Here is a 25,528-nt window from a genome sequence, read left to right as displayed (position 1 = left end):
ACGTCCCACGCGCAGTCTCATGGGAGTCGTAGTCCCTGTCTTTAGCCCTACCCGGGAGGCCGAGTCCGGCTGTTGGGGCGAGGATGGGATCTTGGGCCACATACGGAAGCGAGATGGCCTTTAATCCTTCCAGATTCCCCACCCCATCCGCCTCCCGCTTTCTGGATTTAGGACTACAACTCCCAGGCGCCTTTGCGGCGCATTAGCCCTCCCCCCTATTTCCATCCCATAAGCCCAGGTAACCGCGTTGCATTGTGGGATAACGACATCAAAATGGACAACTCCCGGGATGCTCCAGGTACCAATGTTGTCTCGGCAGCCTAGCCCGCTCCCTTCACCCCCCCCCCCCCCGGGAGAGGCCCTCCTCCAGCCAGGCCCAGATCCTGCCCCGATCCCCGGGAGGGGGAACGGCCCCGTCTCCCAAGCAGGGCTCGGCCCGGCCCGTCGCAGGGGGCTTAACTCCTAGTCTAGCTAAGGGGTTTCAGCCCCATTCGCTCTGTGCCCGCCCCTCCCCAGGCTCGAGCCCGGCCTCTCAGCGGCAGGGCTGGCGGGGCGCCGCCGTGGGTCTGCCATCCGTCACAGCCCAGCCCTGGAAGTGAGCAGCCTTTCTCCCTGCTCCCCGCTAAGCAGATCAGCAGCCACCCTCCCGCCCCCGGCACTCTGGCTGCAAAGCCGTAATTGTACAAATGAGGGAGACTTTCAAAAAGTGATATTTTAAACGGCTGGTTGATACATGCACAGCAAAGCCCTTCAGCTTGGGAGGCAAAGCACTGTCATCTCATATGTGAGAGTCTCTAGCCAAATATAATAATGCTCTGTCTTTCTGTAACACCTTTTGTTTGAGGATTTCTAAAGCACTCACAAAATGTAGGTCAGGTCAAATCTCACGGCTCGGTCCTGTTAGAGAGACCAAATCTAAGGATATATCTACACTACAAGCACTGCAGCAAGGCTGCTGTAGTGCAGACACTCCAGTGATGGAAGGGGTTTCTCCATTGCTGTAGCCTCAAAAGGCAGTATCTAGATTGATGGAAGAATTCTTCTGTTGACCTAGCTGCATCTACAGTGGGATTTGGGTTGCCCTAACCATGTTGTACAGGATGTGAAATTTTTCACAGTCCTGAGCAGTGTAGCTAGGTTGAATTCAGGTGTAGATGTAGACTAGTAGTCCCCAACCCCAATGAGCCATGGAGGACTGTGGCGGCAAACAAGCATCCGCCGAAATTCTGCCGACAAGCGGCAACGTCAATAGGCGTCAGCACCAAAATGCTGCCGACAAGTAACATCGTCCAGAGGCGGCGCCGCCGAAATACTGTCGAAAATCAGCAGCATTTTGGCGGCGACACCTCTGGATGACGCAGCTTGTTGCCGGCATTTCGGCGGATGCTCGTCCGCCGGCCAGTATGCGGACGCCCCAGTGGGCGCCATGGCACCTGCGGGGACTGCATTGGGGACCCCTGATGTAGAACAAGTCTGAGGTAGAGGTTAAAGGACTTACCAAATGTCCACTAGTCAGATGACATAAAAGTCAGGAATAGCAGAAGTGGGAACATGGCTTGTTTGCTTTTTCTCTCTTGCCCCTCCAGTTATTTATAAGCCCTCTAATAATTCTCTAGATGATCTTGTAAAGGGAAGAATAGGGTTTTAATTTTGATCTCACTTTGTTTCTCCAGGAAAAGCTAGCAGATGGTTTGGCGTTACGCCATCTAAATCTGTGAAGATGAATATGAATATCCTTCATCAAGAAGAATTGATAGCACAAAAAAAGAAAGAAATTGAGGCCAAAATGGAGCAGCAAGCAAAACGGAATCACTTGGTCAGCCAACAACCCCCTCGGCTCAATGAGTGCGTAAGAATCATGGGGTTTTGTCACTAAATTTTGTTTCAGAAACCATTGCATACATGACTGTGATTTAAAAAAACCCACAACTTTAGTACAATTAAACATCTTTTAATGGTAGGCAGTTTTCAGTGTCTTCTCTCCTTTCTAAAGTATTGTCCATGGTTGAGCAGCTAGCAACAACAATTAAACATGGTTGTTGCTAGCAGAGTTCTAGTATGTTTTACCTGGGGCTTTCTGCCTAATACCTGTATTATGTAAACCTTGTTTTGTAAACTACTGTGGGGTTAGTCTCTAGCGTGGTTTGGTTAGTGTAGTCCTCTGAACAAATGCTGCTCAGGGAAATGATACAGAAACTCTGCTAGCAGCAGCCCTGTTTTAGTAGGGTGGGGCATGAACTACATGGGATGCACAGATAATTCCATGATAAGCAAATTCTGTGGTTGTGGAGCTTTAGAAAACGTAGGGGCATTTTGTACAGTGAGAGAGACATAGTCCAAGCACTCGATTGGGAGTCAGAAACACCTGAATTCTAACTCCAGCTCTGACCATGACTCATTGCAGGTTTAAGTTACTTACTCAACTTCCTGTTTCACTTTCCAATCCATTAAGTAGGATTACTAATACCTAACAGGGGTGTTGTGTAGTTTAATTAGTATCTAATGTTTTGAAAATGCTATATGATTAGGAAGTCCTTTTCCACCTTGAGAGATTAGCAATTATTGGCATTTTATTTTGCTTTCTGAGCTACAAGGAAGGACATGAAGCATCTAACCTTGTTCTCTTCTTTTTTTCTATTTAGAGATGAAAGTGGTGAAAGCGAAGCCTCTGTTTCAAACAAATTTGCCAACGACGGCAGCTTTCTCCAGCAGTTTCTTAAGCTGCAGAAGGAAAAATCAAGTACTGGTAAGTTAACTCTTGAGCAACAGGAAGTCCTCCCTCTTCTCCTTTGTGACACCAGCAGCACAAGAGCTTCTCTAAAGGTGTATTTACACTAAAGAGCCCAATGTTAGAGAGTGCAAACTGTTTGCTAACATTGGTTACTTTAAATACTGAAATAGAAGCAGTCCCTCTAAATTGAGATGAAGGTGACTTGGTGAGGCAGTGTGTTGTACAGAAGCTTGCATTGCTACCATCTGTATTTAACAAGATTTGTTCTCCAGCTTGAAATGCATTTTCTTAACATTTCCGGGAGATCCTAGTCTTCCTTAAACTCAGCTGCCTGGCTGAGTTTGGTGTTTACCAACAAATATCTGTAAACCTAAAATTAAACACAATCCGCTGTGGTAACCATATTGGTGCCCTATGCAAACTACTCAGTTAAATCAGAAAGGCTACACCAATTTCCCCCCACCTTCTTTTCTAAGAAACTTCCCCAAGTTCTGGCAACATTTCTGCAAACACCTCTGCTTCAAGCACCGGAAAGAAACCGATCCTGATTGGGAAACGTTCCAGCTTGGGCACGAGCAGCATGGTGAACCAAGTGAAGAATTACTCCCATTCCAAACAGATGCCAGTTGCTAACCGCCTCAGTGTGTTTCAGTCGCCAGATGATGAAGAAGAGGAGGATTATGAGCAATGGTTGGAAATTAAAAGTAAGTTGCATCCTATTAAACTGAAGTTCACCTCTTATTTATTTTGCATGCAGGTTCAGTTAGGCTATCAGTAAGGGTTCAGATGGGAAACAGCTTGGTTTAATGCTCCTTCAGACTTCAGTTTACAGTCTTTCTTATGGGGAAAAGTTATTGCTTGATGCTTTCTCATTGGAAAGATCTTACTTTCTCCTGTGCTGTGATTTGGTAGTTCTCAGCCCAGATCCCAACTGGCAGATGTCTGCATCACAAAATATAAACACTATAATTGACACCGATTGGCCCCCTTGTTGCCAGCTTCATGACAGGGCCTGAGGATTGAATTACTGGACCATGGAGAGTGAACTCCTGCCTCACCCTTAGATCCTGTTCCTCCAGTTTGGGGCTGATACACAATTGTTAGCCGGAGTGGAAAAAGCTCCCGCTATCATTGCCTGTACTGTGAATAGAGGATTCTCTTCTCCAGGGCTGTCAAGCCAGCACCTTTCACCGTTACAAAATTCACACTCTCTAAGGAGTAGGGAGGGGAAGGATGTGTTCTAATTTTTCCTCCACTTAGTTGAGCTCGCTTAGATGGTGGTGATAGGAGGATGTCTGCCTTTCTGCAGCTGGAAAGCAGGCTGGATGGTGCACAATTCTTTTTAAAAAATGTAGTCTTGAGACACATCTGGTTTGTTTTAATCGTTGAAAATGAAAGGCTCCCTCTTCAGGAGTGGCTGTCTGAACACTAAGCATGTTATGGAGATCAGATAGAAGTGAAGCACTCCCATCTTTCCAGAGTTTCATTAGGAAATCACCATTTCGGACATCTTGACTGTGAGCTTCTTTCCTTACCCTTTAAATCAAGATTGGATCCTTTTTCTAAAAGAGAAGCTCTAGGAATTATTTTGGGGAAGTTTATGGCCTGTGTTATACAGGGTGTCAGTCTAGATGATCACAATGGCCCCTTCTGGCCTTGGGATCTATGGGCTTGTCTACATTACCTGCTGGATCCACGGACAGCGATCGATCCAGCAGAGGTCGATTTGTCGTGTCTAGTCTAGACATGATAAATCGACCACCGAGCACTTTCCCGTCGACTCCTGTACTCCACCAGGTTGAGAGGCGCAGGCAGAGTCAACGGGAGAGCGTCAGCCGTTGACTTACCGCAGTGAAGATACCGCGGTAAGTACAGGGGCAGCTCTAGGAATTTGGCCGCCCCAAGCAGGGCGGCATGCCGCAGGGGGCGCGCTGCCGGTCCCGCGGCTCCGGGGGACCTCTTGCAGACGCGCCTGCAGAGGGTGCGCTGGGAGGGCGGCAGGCGGCTCTCGCGGACCTTCCGCAGTCATGCCTGCGGGAGGTCCACCCGAGCCGCGGGACCAGCGAACCCTCCGCAGTCATGCCTGCGGGAGATCCGCCGGTCCAGCGGCTCCGGTGGACCTCCCGCAGGCATGACTGCGGAAGGTCCGCTGGGGCCGCCTGCCGCCCTGCTGGCAAAATGCCGCCCCAAGCACGCGCTTGGCGCGCTGGGGTCTGGAGCCGGCCCTGGGTAAGTAGATCTAAGTATGTCGACTTCAGCTATGTTATTCACGTAGCTGAAGTTTTGTAACTTAAATCAGTTCCCCTGCCCGTGTAGACCAGGCCTATCACTCCTTGATTAGGTTGGAATATCAAAGAGAATAAAGAATGCTGCAGCATATCAAATAACAGAAAGTCTCATTTAAATTTTGGGCCAAGATGATCTTACAGAAACTTATTGAGCCCTGCTTCCCAGCTAGTAACTTGAATTTCCATTCATGATGTGTACTAATGGTTTAGAAACAAAGTCAGTCTGGGCATATTTACAGACCTTCTAACTAGGCTTCGTTTTATGTGATTAAACAAACTGTGAAATGGTCTTAGGGATGCATTAGAAAGACTACTTTTTGCTGTATGGGATCTGCCTTATTGCTATTTCCAGCAGAAACTTAAGCAAAATCTCAGGCAGATCTGTACATAACCGTGTAGAAACCAAGGCAGGAATTAAACATCCCTACAACAACTGGAAAACAAGTGTGGGAGGCCAATTGGCTGATGGGATTGGTGCTAGGATAATGGAGCTTTTTGGTCATTGGGTCAAATCTAGTCTAGCTCAGTGCTGACAAATCAGGCCACTGAACAGCTATCAATGTGAAATGTTTTGGTCTCTCTATCTAGTTCCCAGTGAACATGTGTCCTTTATTGGACTTCCTGTGACACTTGAGATTAATTGGCCCCTTGTTGGCAGACTCAGCAGAGAGGCCAGAGGGTAACTTCTCAGAGAGTTAGCTCTCTCCCCTCTGGGAATGGTCCTCAAGGAAACACTGGCAGGTGCAGCGTGAGGAAGCGCATGCTCCCGCTGCCCAGACTGTGTCTGGTATGTAGCTAAAGAGTGACATCTCAGGAGCTGAAATCTGCACCCTTTCATGAACAATACATTCTTTTTAAAAACAGCCACGTTGTCCCCACCCCTTTGTGTGTGTGTTAGAGTTGTTAGTAGCTAATTACATAGAAAATTGCAATTGAACCCTAAACTGGAAGGAATCCAGATCTTATATTTTCTCTCATAAAAGATTCTAGTCAGATCGTTCCTTTCCCACTGGGAGGGTAAGGCCTGAGAGTAACTCAGCTTTGTAACTTGTGCAGCTGTGTAAGACTGGATCCCCATTTCATCATTTTTCTCCTCATCCCCATCCCACTCTTGTCTACCGCTGTGGTTCTTAGAAGTAATGTGCCTGTTGGGTGTGTGAGTTGAACCCCAGTACTGACAGCCTGCTTAAAGTTTTACCCCCAGAGGATGCAGAGACCCGGAAAGTGGTGGAAAAGCTGGCTAGGTTCGTGGCCGAAGGGGGACCAGAATTAGAAAAGGTCGCTATGGAAGACTACAAAGATAATCCAGCATTTTCGTAAGTTTGAGGCCAACCTTCATTTGCTAAAGCAGCATATTATATCTCTAGGTGAAGAATCTAGGCCCTGCATGCATAGAGCGGGGGCTTTGTGATCTTCTGGAAGGAGGGGGGTTGGATCTTTATGGTGTCATTTCCTTCCTATGTTTTCACAAAGTACCATAAGAATACTCTGTGCATCTGGAGAGCCTTCTAGCCATGGATCTCAAAGCTCTTTACAAACACCAGTCAGTTATGTCTCACTGTCTCCTTTGAGGTAGCCGAGTGTTATTGGCCTTGTTTTATAGATGGGGAAACTGAGGTATAGAGAGGAGACGAAGTTGCTGAGGACTCATAGCAAATCAGTAGCAGTTAGGAGGAGAACCCAGGAGCCCTGACTCTGCTCTTGTGGTCTAGCAGATAAGAGTACTGGGCTGGGAATCAGGACACCATAGGTTCTCTCCTCTCTGTCTGCTTGGTGATCATTTCCCCATCTGTAAGATGGGGCTAATGTTGCTTAACTTCCTAAAGTGCTGTGAGATTTACAGGTATAAAGTGTTATATGCCAGGGGTTCTCAACCTTTTCTTTCTGAATACCCCCTCCTCCAACATGCTATAACAGCTCCACGGCCCACCTGTGCCACAATAATTGGTTTTCTGCAGGGCTGATGTTTGGGGAGTAAGCAGGGGAATTGTCTAGGGCCCTCAAAGTTACATTGCTCAGGCTTTGACTTCAGCCCTGGGTGGCGGGGCTCAGGGTCCATGCTGTGGGACTTTGGCTTTCTCCCCTGGGTCCCAGCAAGTCTAACATTGGCCCTGCTTGACGGACACCCTGAAACCTGCTCGCAGTCGTTCCCCGCCCCCCGGGAGTGCCAGACCCCTGGTTGAGAACCACTGTTATATGCTATGCAATTTATAAATGGAGTTATTTAAGGTGTTTCCAGAGTAGTTTGTCTTCTGATTTTGTCTAGTCTAGTCTTTTTTTGTTTTGTGCCAAGTGAGCAGAAACATTAACAGCTCAAAACATGCTTTAGTGACTTTTTTTCTCCCGTCCACTCCAGATTTTTACATGATAAGAACAGCAGGGAATTCCTCTACTACAGAAAGAAAGTAGCAGAGATGAAAAAAGAGAATCAGAGTTTGCAGACGTCCTCTTGTCAGAAAGGTAAATGAGGGGCTCGGGAGCACAACCTGTCCATCATGAAGTGTAGCTCATAAAGTCTTTGTCAGTGCTCTCTCTAACTGCTTGTTAGACATTTTAAGAACCAATTCAAGTGGAATATGCAGCAAGTTTAGTCTTGCTGTTGGTCTCTTGCTTCCTGTAAGTAAAGCATTGTCACAAAGTATGATGTTTCCTGGCATCGATCTCTGATACCACTATATTCATTTCCTGAGTCCATAAGAGAGCCTGATCCTGGGAGCTCTCCACGCATGAAAGTCCCATTGAAATCAGTGCGAGTCCAACACACTGAGAGCGTGCAGCATTGCTTCCTGTGGAGGAAGAGTATCCTAGTATTTCCCAAACATCTTCAAGTGAGCTAGAAGGAAGAAGATTCTGCATTGTTTGGTCCTGAAAATGATGTTCCAACTCTGAAAGACAATAGATTTAGAATCTGTCTTGCTGCTCGGTTACTCTCGTTTGCTTTACAACTTCACTCTACATGAGTCAAGATGGAAACAGGGTCTTTGTTTCTGCAACATTCATTCCTCTGTTTCTGTTGCTTATTCCCCATTGAAAACCATTACATTCTGCTTGCATCACAATTCCATAGCCAACAGATGAGTTCTTGCAAATTGGGAATTGTGGCTTTAGGTGGAAAAGCAGCAGGAGCAGATGATCTGCCTGGGCAGTGAAATGCAAAAAATTAAATATTTTGGGAAGGAGGGAGTGGCCTGGTGAGCTAAGCATGATTTCTGGGTCAGGAACATCTCGCTTCTAATCCAGCCTCTGGCACAGAATTCCTGTGTGGCCATGGCAAATCACTTAACCTCTCTTCTCCATTTCTTCATCTGTAAAAAAAAGAGATTAATGTTGTTTACCAGTGCAGGGTGTTGAAGGTTTATTAGTTAACACACAGTAGCAATGATTTTTATAGAGCTTTTTAGGTCCACAGTGCTTTGAAAACCCCAATTAATCCTGGCAGCACCCTAATAGTTAAGCAGCATTATCTACCCCTTTGCAGATGGGATATTGAGGCAAGGAAATGTTCTGATGTGCCCAAGCCCGTACAGTGAGTCAGGTCGCCTGGACACCTACTCCTGTGCTCTAACCATTAGGTCTTGTTGCCATAGTGCTCTGAAGATGGGAAGTACCTTATAAGGCAGTTGTATGTAAATAAAATACTTTTTGATTGTTCATAAGGGGGAATTGCTCTGACAATATTCGCGGTCAGAGCTTTCCCTGCACCGTTGAACTAGGGCTGCAGTAACTCCTTCCGCCAGGTAAGAGTGGGACCAAGGCTTTCCGCTTTTCCCCCAGACTGGCCAGCAGAAGCACAACAATGAGATTAACACAAACCACTCTTTCTCACATTTGACCTCACCCTCATTTCTGAGGGCTGCAATCCTGGCAAAGCTTCCACTGACTTCAGAAGTGGGGGCCTTAACTAGAGATGACCGATTGCATTGTGGTTCTCTGCTATGGGCAAATATCCAACACAGGAGGACAAAACTAGCTGCCTTCCTAGGTGCGAGAGACAAATATGGGTGTTTGGAAGGGGAAAGCTGCCTTGTGTATTAACATACTCTCACCTGCCCCCTGGCATGCAGAAAATCAGAGAGTGAAAGTTCTGGCCATTCCCCTGGATGCAGAGCCATTGCACTAGCTGATACCTCACTGCTTACCCAGTGATATGAACTCTTGACCGTTTGACTGTGTTTCTTTACATTATTCTTAAAAATAAACCCCTCCTCTTGCCCTTATTCCACTCTTGGGGTCCATAGAACAGATAGGCTTTTGACTGTTGGGTGTGTGAGTTGGGCCCAGTATTGACAGCCTGCTTAAAGTTTCACCCCCAGAGGAGGAAGAGACCAAGAACTTTGCTGAGAAGCTGGCCAGGTTCATAGCAGACGGGGGTCCAGAGGTGGAAGCTATTGCCTTGCAGAACAACCGAGAGAACCATGCTTTCAGGTAAAGGAAGAAGCCTGCAGCTGAGTATGCATGTTTGTTTGTTTTTAGCAGGGTTTACAGGGGACAAACCCCTGTGAATAAGGCTTAGGATACAAGCTGCAGAATGATTATATTGCAAAGCTGGGTATAGAGCCCAGGAGTCCGACTTCGCAGTCCCCTGCTCCAACCACTTAACACCATATTTCTGCATGTTAATGTGGTTTAATTGTCCTGAAGTCTGATCTTTACTTTTTGTTATTTCCACTTTGCCAGACAGTGCTACCTCCATCGATGCCCTGTGCGTTCACGTCTGCAGCAGTCTCTGCACTTCTGTTTCCCTGTGGATGGAACACACTTTCGGAATGTTTTACCCTCTCCTCATTCATATTGCTCCTTAGTCCTGCTGCTGCTTCAGTGGCTGCTAGAAATGAGTCAATATTTATTATTTCATCTTCTCTTGTATTAGACATCATGGCAGTGGAGTCATGTGCTGCCATCACCTGATCCCTTGAGGTGCATGTTGTATCCCATTTCACTCCCTTTAGTCTGTTGTTGTTTTGTTGTTTTAGGCCTGGATTCTCCAGTGAGCTCTGCATGGGTACAGGGGTCCCTCTGCACAAAGCTCATTGGAGGATCAGGGCATAGGATTGTACATTTTGGGTGCTGGCGCTATCTCCCCTCTACGTCTTGTTCAGCACGAATTACGGTAGCACCCAAAACGTGTTATAAATAATGGACACTGCTTTGTGCCGGGTAGGTCACCCCTTTTCCAGTGCAAGCACTCGCAGCTGTCGTTCTGCTTATTTCCTGCTACAGGACACTCCTGTAGCTGACCAAGCCTAGAGCCCAAATCCCAGCCCAAGACTGCCATTTCTGAGCAGAAAATAGTCTAAACAAACTGAGTGGCATTTGTTGCTGTCTGATTTCCCTAATTGTGCATTCACTTCCTTCCTTCTGTGGCAATGCACTAGTATTGATTCTAATCCTTTACATCTTTCCCTGCAGCTTCCTTTCACCCATGACCTCCACCTGGTGCTGATACTCACTGCCGCTTTGTAGGGTGCCTTAATTGAATTCCAGGAAGAGCCCCTCTTCCAGCCTTTGGAAAAATTCTCATCAGTTTATCTGACAGACCCCGTTCCTCACAACCCCCACTAGGAACTGCCTAGTTTTTCTTCTCACCCAAGCAGCTCATTGTTTCTGCCATTACAAGGGATTGCAGTAGGTTTCATGGGAGTGAAGCTAGACTCACCAGTTTTTAATTAGCCTGTTCCTTCTTGAAATCTTGGCATTATATTGGCTGCCATCCTGCCCTCAGGAGCCTCCCACTCCCTTGTGTTGAGTGGCACATCAAACAGACGTGCCAGCATCTGAGCCACTTTGTCATTTAACTCCCTTAAAGCCCTGCTGGGAATCCCATCTGGGCCCGCTGCTTGGGTTAGTTCATGTATTGCTCATGGAGGGTCTGATCCTGAACTCCACTCTCTACCCTGAAACAATGCCCATTGATCAGAGGGGTAGCCGTGTTAGTCTGGATCTGTAAAAGCAGCAAAGAATCCTGTAGTACCTTATAGACTAACAGACGTTTTGGAGCATGAACTTTCGTGGGTGAATACCCACTTCGTCGGATGCAAGACCCATTGAAGTGTGCAGCAGCTTTGTCTGCGTTAGGAAGTGAGAGGTCACACCTCGGTGAATTTTAGAATACAGCAGAGACGCATGTGTGCATATGCCTGTGTAGAATCACACAGTTATAGACGGAAAGGGCCTATTACCTAACTGAGTATGTTCTCCTGCAAGAACGCAACAGTCTCCTGATGAGAGGCTGTACCCAATAATAAACTGATCCGCTGAAGGGTGAGGGATGGGGAGGTTTGAAGGAAGTCAAGGTTTTATGTTAAAATACTTAAATTAAAAAGGGGGTGGGGGAAGCGGTGGATAAATTTGTAATAAATCAGAGTGTGTCTAATTTGCGTGGCTGTTAGATTTCAGACACTTCCTATTCCTCCCACAGAGATTGAAATAGGATTTTCCTTCCACCCAAAAGGGAAAAGACATTATTTGTGCATGAGGTTACAGCCAATGGCAATGAGCTCTGAGTGTGGGGGAGGAGAGGTTACATAAGATGACTCTTAGTGTCAGTAAGGTGTTGTCTGGTGATCTGAGTACTGGAGTGGGAGTGTGCTCTAACCACTAGTCCGTTTTTCTCTTTGGTAAGGTGAAGTCTCATCTGTTGTGAACTGGAACAGGCTGTGTGGAGTACAGTGGACGGATGGGGGTGGGGGCCATTTTGTGTTTCCACTGACAATGTGATCTTGGAAAGGCATCAGATACCTAACCAGAACAACCACCCTCTTACTACTTTTCTGTATTTCTATGGTATTGTAACCGTTAGCCATGGTGCAGTTACAAACAGCAGATAAAGTCCCTGTCCCAAGGGGCTCACAAGCTAACTTGCACCACAGGCAAATGGGGAGAGAAGTATCCAGGGATGAAGTGGAAGAAGTGGGTTTGAAGAAGGCGGGAGGTATTTCCAGGCACATGTTGGGAGGAGAGTTCCTGGCCAGGTCACTGTTAGACCTATCACTAAATTGAACTGTTGCACACCAAGTTTTTTCTTTTTTAAACTTAGGTTTTTATATGAACCAAACAGCAAAGGCTACAAATATTACCGGCAGAAGCTGGAGGAGTTCCGTAAGGCCAAGAACAACTCCATAGGGACACCTTTTGTGCCGGAACCCAGCCTGAAACACAAGAGCATTCCTGAGGCCACACCATCATCGTCATCCTCTCCAGCTTCCTCTAAACAGCCGGCTGCAGCTGCTTCTAAAAAGAGGAGGAAGAGCAGATGGGGGCCAGAGGAGGAAAAGGTTGACTTGCCCCCCCCAGAGCTTGCCCAGCAGGAGCTGAACTCTTCTCCCTCCCCATTATCAGGTTAGTGGTTCTGTATTTGGGATTGACTGGATTTTTTTTTCTTCCTGGTAGCTTGTGATCTGTCCTAACTCAGTTGGTTCTGTAAACAGGATACCCTGCGAGTCTATCTCTTGTTGTAATCTTCCTAGTCAGCAACCTTCTATCGCTCAGCTGAGTCTAGCAGCTAACTCTCCGGGTGTGCAAATCCAGATAAACCACTTTATCTCATTGACACTGGGGATTGGAATCTTATCGTTTTCCAGTTATCTTTCAAACTCTGCTGAGCTGTAGCTCGTTATAGCCTCGGCCTCCATGCTATTTAGGGCTATTTCACTTCAGGAATAGAGACGGTCAGAAAACAAATGTTGAAATATGAACTCTGCTTATTCCCCATGGCAGGCTAACATCCCTGGGCAGCTCTTCTATATTCTCTTTGATGATGACGGGTCAGAAAAGTAACTAAACATAAACAGCTTTGCTCCTGGCGCTAAGGCAGTGGCTCTCAGTCTTTCCAGACCACTGTACCCCTTCAAGCGTCTGCTTTGTGTTGTACCCCCAAGTGACACCTCGCTTAAAAACTTACAGAATCAGACACAAAAATACAGAATACACCATTACTGAAAAATTGCTGACTTTCTCATTTTTACCATATAATTATAAAATAAATCAGTTGGAATATAAATATTGTACTTACATTTCAGTGTATAGTATACAGAACACTATAAACAAATCATTGTCTATGAAAGTTTAGTTTGTACTGACTTCGCTAGTGCTTTTTATGAAGCCTGTTGTAAAATTAGGCAAATCTTTAGAAAAGTTGATGTACCCCCGGAAGTCCTGTGAATACCCCCAGAGGTACACGTACCCCTAGTTGAGAACCACTGCACTAAGGGATGCAGGCAAAGCTGCCAGTTTCCAATTTTTGGTTTCCAGGGCCTATTTCAAGTCATGGGACTGCACGCTGATCCAGGATTGTGATTTCTCTCTCAGGACAGCATGCTGCAGACCCCTTTCGAGGTGCAACTCACATCAGACACGAGAGGACTCTTTTTCCAATAGAGGCACTCTTACTGTGCCTGCAAAATGTAAACGCTTATGTCCCATGTATGCATGTGTCGCTAGGTAATGAGTCAGACGGTGAGCTGCCTATGTGCACGTGAATGCATGACTTTCAAGTGCACCTGATGAATGTTGGCATTTTTCAGGTGCAGCTTAAGAGCCTGTCTTTGAATACTTTGCCTATCTAGTGTGATGAGGGGAAAGGATGTGGGTAGGACAGAGAAAAAGAGGAAGAAGAGAACAGAGATGAGGGAGGCAATGGAAAGAGAAGAGCGAACAAACTACAGGAGGGGTATTGATATGACTCTAGAGGGTGGAAGTGTCCTCTTTGCAGGAGGTAATAATAGGGCAGATGAAGTGGTGAGGATAATAGAAGCTCTACTGTCTTTCTGAGCTGCGGAGTGAGTTCACAGGTGCATATGTTCAGCCTGCAGAATTCACTGCCACAGCAAGTCATTGGGTCATGTACTGTGGCTGGGTTTTAAGAGAGACTGGATAATTGCATGGCCATTGATAACGTCGGATGGCCAAGATAAAGGGCAAGGGTAGTGTCAGCTGATGGCCACAGGGATCAGGAATAGAGCTGGTCAGACATCCTTCCTCAAAATGTTTTGATGAAAAACGCTGTTTCCATTGAAATCTAAACATCTTGGAAAAAATTTTGATTTCAACAAAAATTCCTGGAAGGGGGGATATTTTGAAACAACAAATGTTTCATTTCGGAAAACTTCATTTAGAATTTTATTTTATGGGATTTTTTATTTTTACATTATTTTACGACATCCGTAATGGTTGAGATATTTTATTTTTAAAATCACAAAGGGCAGCTGCTACTTAGCACTCATTGACACATCTTATCTTTTCTAGATGAGCGTCTCCTGTTTGTGTTGTAATGAAACAGTTTAGCACTAATACAGTTTGGAATTAAAACAAGTTTTAAAATGTCAAAATCCCACAAAATGGAAATGTTGAGTTTCAACAAGCTCTGTGTGGAGGGAGATGAGATACCAGGCTAAATGGACCACTGGTCTGATCTTATGTTCCTTTTCCTAGCGAGACAGAAATCTAACGTGTGTAAAAGCCAGGCTACGTGGGTTGTCACACCTTCGTTTATCTATTTTAATACATTTTTTAAAAAAAAGTTAAAAAGCCAAAGCTGGGCAGATGCTGTCATAATAAAATAAGTGAATTCCTGCCTTGCGCATCATGCTGCACTTGGGGTCTGATAGAATCTCACAGCTGCACATTCCTTTGTGTCTTCCTGCTAAAATCATTTGCTTTTTCCTTTAACCTCCATGTTAGCTTTCTCTTAATTAGACAGGTGGCGTGCTCACTTTCCACAGGGCGTTGTGTCAAGTAAAAGAAAAGACGGCAAACAATCTGCCAGTCATAAGAAACTGACCTTTAACACTGTGGTAATGCTCTGCAGGGAAAGTGTTTATTGGTTCAGATGGAATAATCCTCTTCTAGAATTAACATCTTTAACTTGACAGATGACTAGAATACCAAATTATAGCCATGGCCTTGCTGGAGTTAGAGCCACAAAACGTGCTTTAGATGATTCTTGTCCATGCCTCCCCATCCCCATCTTCTTAGTAAATGTTGCTGCTTTGGAGCCTTGGACGGTTAGGCAAGGACTGTTTATCATTTCTCAGGCCTGGTCTACACTGGGGGGATCGATCTAACATACGCAACTTCAGCTACGAGAATAGCATAGCTGAAGACGACGTGTCTTAGATTGACTTAGAATCACTTACTTTGCGTCCTTGTGGCGCGGGATCAACGGCTGCCGCTCCCCCATCGACTCCGCTTCCGCCTCTCGCCGTGGTGGAGTTCCAGAGTCGACTGCAGAGCGATCAGGAATTGATTTATCGCGTCTACACTGGATGCGATAAATCGATCCCCGATTGATCAATCACTACCCAGATCCAGCAGGTAGTGTAGACATACCCTCATTCATTCCCTGTCAGTTTTCAGTCTTAAATCAATATCATGCGGAGTGGAGAGTGTAGTATGGCCCTTTTGGATGGATATGATGCTCCTCTTACATATATTGATGTTTACACACTTAGCAGCTTGTATACTGCAGTGAGTGATGTATTCAAAATGCTGCATAGAACAGGAATGCTATTAATTAGTAAAGTCTAGGGAACTACAGGAGAACTCGTGAGTGTTGTCTGGGCATGTCTGATGCTAACTTTGGATTGGGGGTGGAGCGCTGTTTTGGATCTGTCTAGTTGTAATTAATATGATCTTCAGAATACTGAGTCAAGTCAGGCAGCTAATGGTTCCCTTTGGCTGTGGAGTGATTGCACTTGTAGTGAAAGGAAGGAGACATCCTCTCCAGGCATGTGGATAGGGGTAAACTTTACGGCAGTCTTCCGCTAGATGCTGCAAATATAAATTGCACCATTAACCTTGTAGTGGCCAAAGCTAATGTTTTGCAAGACACACTTTTCCTAGGATGAAAGCAGCAATTTTTCCCAGCCTGAGGAGCAATTCCTCGTCTTTTGCCTGTCTGCATGGCACTAGCGCGCCCAGGGTAACTCTAAGGCCCAGGGTCCGGGTTTAGGTAAGTGTGCTGACTTTTGCACTATGTGCAGATTGATACAAGTTGCCCAGGCAACTATCTTGGCTTTGTTCTACAGTAGTTTTCCCACCTGCACCAAAGACTTTCTTCCTTCTGTCAACTTGGCCTGCATATAATGTGTGTCACTTGGAGGGATGTTTTTAATTTGCCTTGGTGCACAGATCTAAACACGAACAATAGGTCTTTCAGCATGTTATTGTCACGTTGGCCTGGCGCTGCAAGGTGATATGTCGGTTCCAGGAAACCGGGTGTACAGTTTTGGTACAAAGAGGAGCAAAGGCGTGTACTGTATGTCTGGGATGGAAAGGAAGATGCCGCTCTGTCTCACCTTTCTCCTTTTAATGCTGTCCCTGGAGGCTTGCCGACACATCGGCCTCCTGAACTGTGTTGTGCTGTTAGTTCTAGGTGGCATAAACTCTCAGGCTAAGTCAAACGGCTGCTGACCTTCTCTGTGAAGGTCATACGGATTTCTTCAGTGTAGCCAGAGAAAGGCTTCCTGTTCCTGGAGAACGGGGCAGACCCTGGTTTTGGGGCTGCCACTAAAGTGTCCCAGTCTCACGAAGGACATTTTCAGCCTGATTCTCCTCTCGCCAGTCTTCCCTCAGTGACTTCAGTGGAGCTGCTTCTGATTCTCACTGGTGCCTGTGAGAGAAGAATCATGTGCTTTATTTAAAGGGCCTCTGTCCAATAATTTTATGCATAGGTTTGGTTTTTTATTTGCTGTTATTTCATTGGGAATTGAGGGCGTACTCAGTACTTCACAGGGCCTGGAGCGAGCCCGTTTATCTCTAACTTTCTCTTAGAAAATCTCTTGCCATGTTTCTACCTAACTCAATATACACAGTTTGCTCTTGAGACTGATTATAGGAGTATCCAAGTGCTCTCGGCCATATGAGCATGAACTGCTGGACTGCTTTATGTTCTTGTTTGGAGGCAGTGCCAAGGACGCCACTTTCCAGATCCTGACATGCTCGGCAAAAACCATGTAGGGAAGGGGATAAAGCGCTTTGATCAGTTGCCCTAAGTGAGAGTGAGAGAATTGGAGAGATGACCCCTGGGACCTAATTACCATCTGCACAGACATTTGGTGTCATGAACAATGATCCTATTATTATCAGGCTTCATAATGAATTGATAGTGAATAATTAATAAAGCATCATTTAGCCGTAGCCTGGGTTCTCATTAAATATGAGATTCTTGTAGCCACTAGGAACAAATCCTTCCCCCTTGTATTGAAAAACATAATGTACTTTCAAGTGCAGGGTTTGTGTGGGGTTTTTTGCAATCCTTTAAATATTTAACTGCAACTCCTAGACATTTAAAATGGGAGCTGTCAACCCAGTTAGTTAGAAATACACTAGCCTTGAAAGTTGTTCTTCATTGTAAATCTTGGCTTCCCTGCCCCAAGAATGTTTTTGTTTGTTTTTTTTATTGCTGCAGAAATATTTTCTTAAAGAGAGAGCATTATGCAATTTTAAAATGCCCCTATGAACGCACAGCACTGAATGGCCATTCAAAATCAGCAGGGCCCTGCCCTACTGATCTTAAAACCTAATTGCAAGGCCTTTCCAATACAACAGCAAGTAAAATAATTTCAAAACAGAAGCTTGAGACCCAGGTGAAGCAGAACAGGGATACACTAGCTGAGACTTAAAATATGTCTCCTCTTTGAAGGCAGGAGGTCTGATGTCCTTGGCAATGCCCCTTCTGAAATCTGTAGCTGAGAAATTAAACACGTAGTAGGGAGTGGTAATTTCCAAAAAAGGTGTGATCATTTATCATTCTGAATGACTGGTAGCTATTCACATAGTAAATGCAGCACATTTACTGCATAGATGTACTGAGCAATACACTGACAGGCCCAAATCTGCTGGGCACTTAATGCTGTAAAATTAAATACCAGTTTCTTTGTGGTAGAGAGATTCATAAGGGAGCTTAATGAGAAGAAATAAGCTTAAATTAAGAGAGGGTAATGTTAGCCTGCTTTGGAGAACAGACTTCCTGATTAGTGTGATCTCCCAAGACTGTGGAATAGTTTCCCAAGGGAAGCTGGGGAATATCTGAAACTAGACAGAACAAAGCCCTAGAGAATATAAATGTAGGGAACAGCTCTGAGTTGGCCAGGAGGTGGAGTGTGACCTAATGAGTCTTTCTTTTGAGAGTCTTTAAAGTTCTACTGGGAGTTGTTGTGCAGCTTAGCATCTTAATGCTGGAGTTATGAAACAGACTGTAAGATTTTAACAGATAAGCTGTTGGGATATGGTTCCTCTGTCTTGAACAGCTGGCTCAGTTTTTTGAAAATCTTTAACATTTACTTATTTCAGTTCAGGACCTCAAGGGTCTTGGTTATGAAAAAGGGAAACCGGTTGGACTGGTGGGTGTGACAGAGCTCTCTGATGCGCAGAAGAAACAGCTGAAGGAGCAGCAGGAGGTAATGCCAGGAAATGATTTCTAAGCTAATTTGTGCAGCAGCACTTTGCATTGCAGCATGGTTGGGTTAGGGGAGGAAACATGGGTGGAGATAGACAATGGAGATTTTCCCAGGGGCTGAACAAACAAAACCTCTTGGATTCATATTGGATTTGTAAGTATCAGATCATGCTATAGTCAGCAGAAATACCTTCTAGGCCATAGGGGGACATGAGCAAAATCCAGCCAACCCATCTCCCCACTAAACAAAAAAGTGTTCTGCCTATGAGCTCGCCTTTCCTCTTATATGCTATCCATGTAGGACTTAATTCCCCTTCCAACTAAAGCCTAGTGTCTGTAAGGCTTATTGTGTCATTTCTCTTCCCTGCTGAGATTTGTGTTACTGTAGTTCAGGGGATCATAACTGGCCACTTCTGGGATCCTGAGTGCTGCATTTAAACTACAAACTACATAAAAAGGCAGCTGCCTGCTTTGTTAATATGTGGGTGCAGCTCTCAAACATGCCAGCAGGGGATGCTCCTGTTTGACCTGAGCAGTAGGCTGCCTGCAGTTTGATTCAACGTTGCCTGCTGGGATTTGTAGTCTTCGTGGCCTGCATTTCTGTCTCATAGCTAAGGCAGCCATGTGCTATGTTGCAGAACTTAGAGACCTCTCTGTGTCCACTCTGCTGCCTACAGACTGCCTGCCTCACTGAGCAGGCTGCTGTTTTGCCTTCCTAGATGCAGCAGATGTACGACATGATCATGAAGCACAAGCGAGCCATGCAGGATATGCAGGTGATGTGGGAAAAGGCGGTTCAGCAGCACCAGCATGATTACGACAGCGATGAGGAGGTAGACAATGAACTGGGGACATGGGAACATCAGCTTCGACGCATGGAAATGGACAAGACACGAGGTGGGTGGGAAAGCCACAGCACTGGATTTTCTCTTGTTCTGTTGCTGTGCTGAGATTTCCAAGGAATGGAGTATGAGGTCTTGTGGCTAGAGCAGGGAATTAGAGTCAGGACATTCCCAGTTCTGCCACTGACTCACTGAGTGCCTTGGGCAAGTCATTTAACCTCTCTGTGCCTTGGTTTCCCCACCCATAGAATGGAGATAACACCCACTTCACATGGGGTTGTGAAGCTTAATGCTTTGTAAAGCACTTTGAGAGCCTGAGGTCAAAGGTGCTATAAAAGGACACTCTTGATCATTACTATGGTTTTTTTTCTCCCCTCCGTGTCTTGAGCAGAGTGGGCCGAGCAACTGACTCAGATGGGCAGAGGGAAGCATTTCATCGGAGACTTCCTGCCACCTGATGAGCTGGAGAAATTCATGGAGACGTTCAAGGCATTAAAGGTGAAATGAGCGACAGTTTCCTAAGCCACAGTGGAACTCTCCAGCAGAAATCTGACCTGTCTGGTAGCACTGAGGGAAAGAACTCAAGCATTTTCAACCATCTACCACAGTAGGCTGCCTGCAGTTCTGTGAGACACTTACTAGCATAGCTTCTTTGCAAGTGAGGTTTTGAGGTCTTTTTTAATGCTTTAAGCCTGTACAGGCTCTCCATCCACTTGCAGAAATGTCTGCATTTGGTGCTGAGCCTCTTGGCATCAGCCTTTGGAAAGAGCTGGTGTCCTGATTCAGCACAGCTATGCGATGCTGGTGTTCTTCCACCACTGGCGACTGAAGGAAAAACAGCTCCATCCCCCAGGGGTCTTGTCACTGTAGAAGTGGGGGGCTGATCTGTTGTGATTCACGGGGAAGCCTGGCTGGGCTGAGTGACAAAACAGCACGTCAGCAAGGGGGACAGGGCACTAGTGACATTACAGGGAAATAGACAGAGCTTTTAGACTGCTTGCCGACAAGTCAGCAGTTCCAATGTCAGAGCAGGATAAGCAATCGCTAATACCAGGCAGGGAAAATTGGAATTTTTAGCCAGACAAGTGTAATAAGGCAAAAATATAAAACCTATGCAGAGCCCTTGGCTCCTGCCAACTCATAGTTGTACAACTTGCTGCTGGCATCCTTGATAGTGTTCTTTTGTAGCCAGCACTGGAGCTGGGGCCCGAGGTAAGATCTCTTTTTAAATAAGAGCCATCTTTGGCGCCAGTCCAGCGAGCAGCTTTCAATTCAGAACCCTAATATTTCTCAATTTAATCTCTGAGCTGCACTCCCTGCGCCTTGCAGATTACATTTTGGACTCTGGGTGGCTCTGCCATGCTGTATCGCTTACCTGTTTCCTCCCCTGTGGTGCACTAGCAATGGAATCCCAAGAAGTTTTGTTAAAATTATTAACTGTCCCTGACTGTTTGCCAGGCCTACACTAATCTCCCCTGCAGTGTAACTCGTGTTGCCGTTTGTTGCCCTGCAGGAAGGTCGTGAACCAGATTATTCTGAGTACAAGGAATTCAAACTGACCGTGGAGAATATAGGTTACCAAATGCTGATGAAGATGGGCTGGAAGGAGGGTGATGGGCTTGGCTCCGATGGACAGGGGATTAAAAATCCAGTCAGCAAGTAAGCAAAATGCTGTATTTTCCTTCTGTTGATTCAGTCCTTCTCTGTCAGGTAGGTGTTGATGCTCCCATCGCAGCTTGTTGGAAGTAGCTGGAACAAATGTGGCTGTAGTTCCTCATTTGGACGGTGCATAGAACCTTCTTAATAAAGAAAAAAAAATCTATAGAGGCTTTTTTGGTTCCAGATTTAGATTTGTTACTTTGAACAAGATGGATGATCTGTGATCTGAGCATGGGCCAGGAGCTTTAGATTTCTAACCTTGACTCTCTCACTGCCATCCTCTGAGACATATATTCTGTTCCTCAGTTTCCCCATCTTTAAAACGGGGGTAGTGCTTACTTGCCGTACACAGGCCATGTGAGGATTGATCAATGTTTGTAAAGCGCTATATGTGATTAAATATCCGCTGCATGCCTTATGCCGCTGGAGAACTCTGAGGCAGACTTGTTGCTCTCTGGTGTTGCTGTTTATCGAAAGCAGTTGCCGGTAGATGGTACTGCTCCAACGGCTTTTAAAAGCCCCGTCGGTACCAAGCAGAAAGCTTGTGTGTGCATGCCATCCCTCTGGACATCAGGCTGGTTCCTTACTCAAGTGGTTTGGGGGTAATAAAGAGTAATTGCATCCAAAGTGGATCAGAATGACCAGCTGTTTGTGGTGTATGCTGGACTATAGGGAAACTAAATATTGATGATGAAAGCAATTAAGACTGTTTCCTATCCAGTGGGTCCTTTATAAACTACAGTTGTGCATATCTAGTGGAAAACACAGATGAAGTGTCTCTCCAAAGCATTTCAGCTCCTTTCTCTCAGGAATATCTATCTGGTGAAGTGGTGGCCCACTTAAATCAAGAGCTGTGGGGAGAGATTATTGTGTACAGATTAATGAGGTTTCCACTGCCCCTTTCCTGAATATGCTGCAGGGAGCAACCCTGCACTGCACAGAGTTGGGCAAAATGTGACTTAGCAGGCTCTGTCATCTCTGAGGTCTATGACTTGGAGAGGCAAGGGAGCTGTCTGATGCACAGGGAAGAAAACTGATTTATCTCCCAGTGACCTCCTTCTGTTTAATGCTATTCCTTAAATAAGCAAGGTCCAGATCATTGCATTTGGTCATGTTGACTGCCAGAGAAGCAGGGCAGGGGATCCTTCACTAGAGAGGCACCCAAAGCATTGAGAATCATCCCTGTTACATGGTTAATTAACCCTTTGTTTAACTAGAGCTGTATTTATGCTGCAGCTTCTCACTACAGCAGTGGAGTTTGCTGTTTGCAGGAATGAGATTGCAATGTTGTAACAGCACTGCACTGTTCTGAGCTCAAAACTAGCTACCCTGATTGCTGCAGGTCTGTCTTTGCCTATGGGATGCAACCATAGTCCCTTAGTCTTGGTCTCTGTGCCCTGGTTAGAGAGGACAGATCGTAAGAGGTGGTGGGTTCTTCTGATTCGCAGAAAGATGATCTGTTAGCATCTGCTTAACTGGAAAAGGGTTGTTGTTGTTGTTTGTTTTAAAACAGGGGTACCACTGCAGTGGATGGAGCTGGGTTTGGGATTGATCGTCCCGCTGAGCTATCAAAGGAAGATGACGAGTATGAGGCGTTCCGTAAAAGAATGATGTTGGCCTACAGGTTCCGACCCAACCCTTTGGTGAGGTGACTCCTAACACACTTCAGATGTAGTGAAGCTTCAATAGTGTCTCTGCCCACATCCTATAAGGGGCCGGGGAGGGGGGACATATTAGTGCTCAACAATATTTTACTTTTATGGCCAATTTTGCCTTGTGTAAAAAGAGAGAGGACACGGTATGGCCCTTCATCTTCAATGTGCTTCCCAAATACCGACTAATCTCCACAGCACCCCTCTGAGGCAGGCTCCGGCTAGCACGGGGACCTAGGAGTTGGAACTCTGAGGCCTCATTCTCCTTTGTCCTGCCCATTGTGCAGCCATTTACATAGTATAAAGTGGGTGTAAAATACTACCAAATGGGCTGTTGGGGTTTCCACTCTCTTGATATTGATGTAAATAACTGCACAAGGGACAGAGCCATGGAGATCCACACCCCAAGAGTTTATTCCCAGCTCTGCAGCTGGCTCACTCTGCAACCTGGGGCAAATCATCTGCCTGTATTTGTTTTCCTACCTGTAAAATAGAGATGCTGCGTCTAACTTACCCCTTCGCCTCAGGAAAGGGTGTGTAGAATGTGAGACTCAGTGTTCGTGAAGCATTAGAATTGTGTCTTTTTAACAGAGGATATTCCTAAATATCCCCAAGAGTTCCATTTTAATAGAACAAATAAAGTAACAGTCACAGGGAAATGACTGTAACAATTCACACTAGGCGATTTTCCTTTTGGTTCTGTTCTTGTGTTGAATCAAACCATGAATACCACAACACCCCTGACAGTCAGCTCTCCTTGCTATTATTTTTAATACAAAAGTTCCTGCATTTAGCTGGAAGCTTTGTGTGCCAAGTATAAACACTGCACACAAAAGAAGCTGATGGTTTGTCCTTGAATATTCAACATAAAACATGCTGAGAATCATCCTTCTTATGACAAAAAGCTTATTAGTTTGCATGTGACTATGCATTACATCCAACAGGCCAATGCACTTAGTGTTGCATTCCATTTGTAATTTTCCAGAGGAAACCTCAGATTTCACCCCTCGAAACCTCCTGTTTCAGTAGAGTCCTCCAATTAATATTAATTAAGCTCACATGGTTATTGTTCTGTTCAAGGTGCAATTTTAATTAATCTTCTGTTGTTGTTCCCTTTTCTACAGAACAATCCGAGGCGACCTTACTACTGATAGTGTTTTCAGGACAAAGTATTTTCAATACTGTTGTAATTTTACTGTGAAATGTTACAAAACTGCATTATCATCCTTTTTTTGCAAATGTTGTAAAATCTATTAAAGTCAGAGTGACATCTTTCACCCAGAACAAAGGCCTAGAAGCCCCACTCACTGCACACTTGAGTGCCATGACAACTGCATCAGAACAAGGCCTGGGATGGTATTCAAAAGGAGAAGAGAGCAGGTGAGAATGGAGGTTTTTATACGGTGCTCTCCTGTGCAGAAGGGGAGCACCAAAGATACTAATGGGAATAGTTCAGGGATTCCATTGGTTTATTGCTCAGTGCCATGTTACTTGCCAAGAAATACATTTTTTGTGGTTTTTGCATTCACTGCTCAGATATGCAGCCTATGCTGCCTTGGCCGTAGCTTTATTAAAAATATATATGAGGCAGCCCCCTTTACCCCAAAAGGTGAGTATCAGTTAGTTGACTAGCCTTTTCCCCTGAAGATCTGAGTTCAAATCCTGTATTAAGTCCCAAGTATAAAGAGTCTGGCCTCCAGCTGAAACTGCAAACCCAGTGCCTATTTGTTTAATCTCTGCTTGGTAGAAGACACAGTCTTGAGCAATGCACAGAGCTGCACTGTGGGGGATTGAGGCCTGCTGGGGAAATTTGCCAAGTGCCAGTTCCATCAGTTTCTTACTTTCCTGAATGCTAAATTCACACACAACTTTCAGCAAAACAAGAGGCCCACCGATCCTTTCTGTGGATGTGGGTGGCAGAGAACCAGGCCTTCAAACCTCGGTTATTAAAGGCCAGTGGATTTTTATTGGTCTGTGAAACACCGCTGCATTGCAACTCTCCTCTGCTCTGGCTGTAAACAAACTCACACCCATCTGCCCCCCAGCTTTTTATCACAGACTGATCAGAAACCGTGGCCTTGCCGCAGGTTTTTGTGGGTGGACATCTAGCCCCATGGTGGGATTCTTTCAAAACAGCTCAAATTGTAAGATTTTTTTTTTCCTCTCCCAATGTTTGTTGTTTGCCCCTTCTGCCCTGATACCAAAATCTTACCGTTTAGTATGTGATTCACTTTTTTGTTAACCTTTCTCAATGATGTAGAGTTAATGGCTTGGCTTTCAATAAAAAATGAAAACAGAGCCTGGTCAATTTGATATGAGTTCATCATGGGAAAATTAAAATGTATGGGCACCTCAGAAGCACAGGCAGTCAGGCTTGCAACGAAGAAATATGTGATCCATTCCTGGCAGTGATATACGCCAGTGTAACAGGTGCGCTTATTACAGCTTGCACACCGGGGTATTGCAGCTGATGGGGCTAATCAGCACATGGGCAATAACTATGAAACATTAGGTAATAAAGGTAGGAAATTTTGGCAGGCCACTGGTGAGGCTGAGCTTCTCCCAAAGCTATTAAGGCTGCTATGACATTCCGGCTTTCCTGAGGAGTTTAGTTGATCCATATAGTTTGTGCCTCACAGTTTTGGGGTGTGCTGATCTGTTCTTGCTTCTCCTTGCCACATGCTGGGTCTTTGGCTGTGAATGAAACAAAGCAGAACTTCTTAACAACGTTTCCACGTTTATGAAAGACCAAAAGCACCGCAGGGAACAGAGCTTGCCGCTCAAGTCACCTGGGCTTCGTATAGTTACCTTACAGCATTGAATTCCAGTGACTACCTATGTGGGCTGAAGGCCCAATCCCATGGCCGTGGGGATGGCTGCTATAGACATGGGCACATTGTCAGAATGTTCACTTCAAGTACAGGTGTAATAATATATTGAGAAGCCCTCGTAGCCGGCCA

At 45.5% G+C, this 25,528-nt stretch overlaps 1 protein-coding gene across 1 annotated transcript; it reads left to right on the top strand.

Annotated features, from left to right (window-relative positions):
* Positions 1-95: 95 nt before the first annotated feature.
* Positions 96-24,866, top strand: SUGP1 (SURP and G-patch domain containing 1). The gene is made up of 14 exons (XM_039515511.1): positions 96-298; positions 1,674-1,845; positions 2,643-2,746; positions 3,208-3,435; positions 6,212-6,335; positions 7,376-7,479; positions 9,321-9,444; positions 12,056-12,357; positions 18,310-18,416; positions 19,135-19,312; positions 19,649-19,755; positions 20,771-20,916; positions 22,430-22,559; positions 23,693-24,866. Exons 1-14 carry the CDS (start codon positions 274-276, stop codon positions 23,717-23,719), a joined length of 1,878 nt encoding a protein of 625 aa, XP_039371445.1. The 5' UTR covers positions 96-273; the 3' UTR covers positions 23,720-24,866.
* Positions 24,867-25,528: the final 662 nt, after the last annotated feature.

The sequence above is a fragment of the Mauremys reevesii genome, linkage group 26, assembly GCF_016161935.1.
Source record: "Mauremys reevesii isolate NIE-2019 linkage group 26, ASM1616193v1, whole genome shotgun sequence".
Lineage (NCBI taxonomy): Eukaryota > Metazoa > Chordata > Testudines > Geoemydidae > Mauremys > Mauremys reevesii.
The sequence above is the reverse complement of the archived record's forward strand: the minus strand, read 5'-3'. Positions and strand labels throughout refer to the sequence as shown.

Bases quoted from the DNA above. Each gene is read 5' to 3' on its own strand.
- SUGP1 (XM_039515511.1), top strand. From the start codon at position 274: ATGGACAACTCCCGGGATGCTCCAG. The intron at 6,336-7,375 runs GTAAGTTTGAGG...CGTCCACTCCAG, and splicing joins AAAGATAATCCAGCATTTTC to ATTTTTACATGATAAGAACA. The intron at 12,358-18,309 runs GTTAGTGGTTCT...TACTTATTTCAG, and splicing joins TTCTCCCTCCCCATTATCAG to TTCAGGACCTCAAGGGTCTT.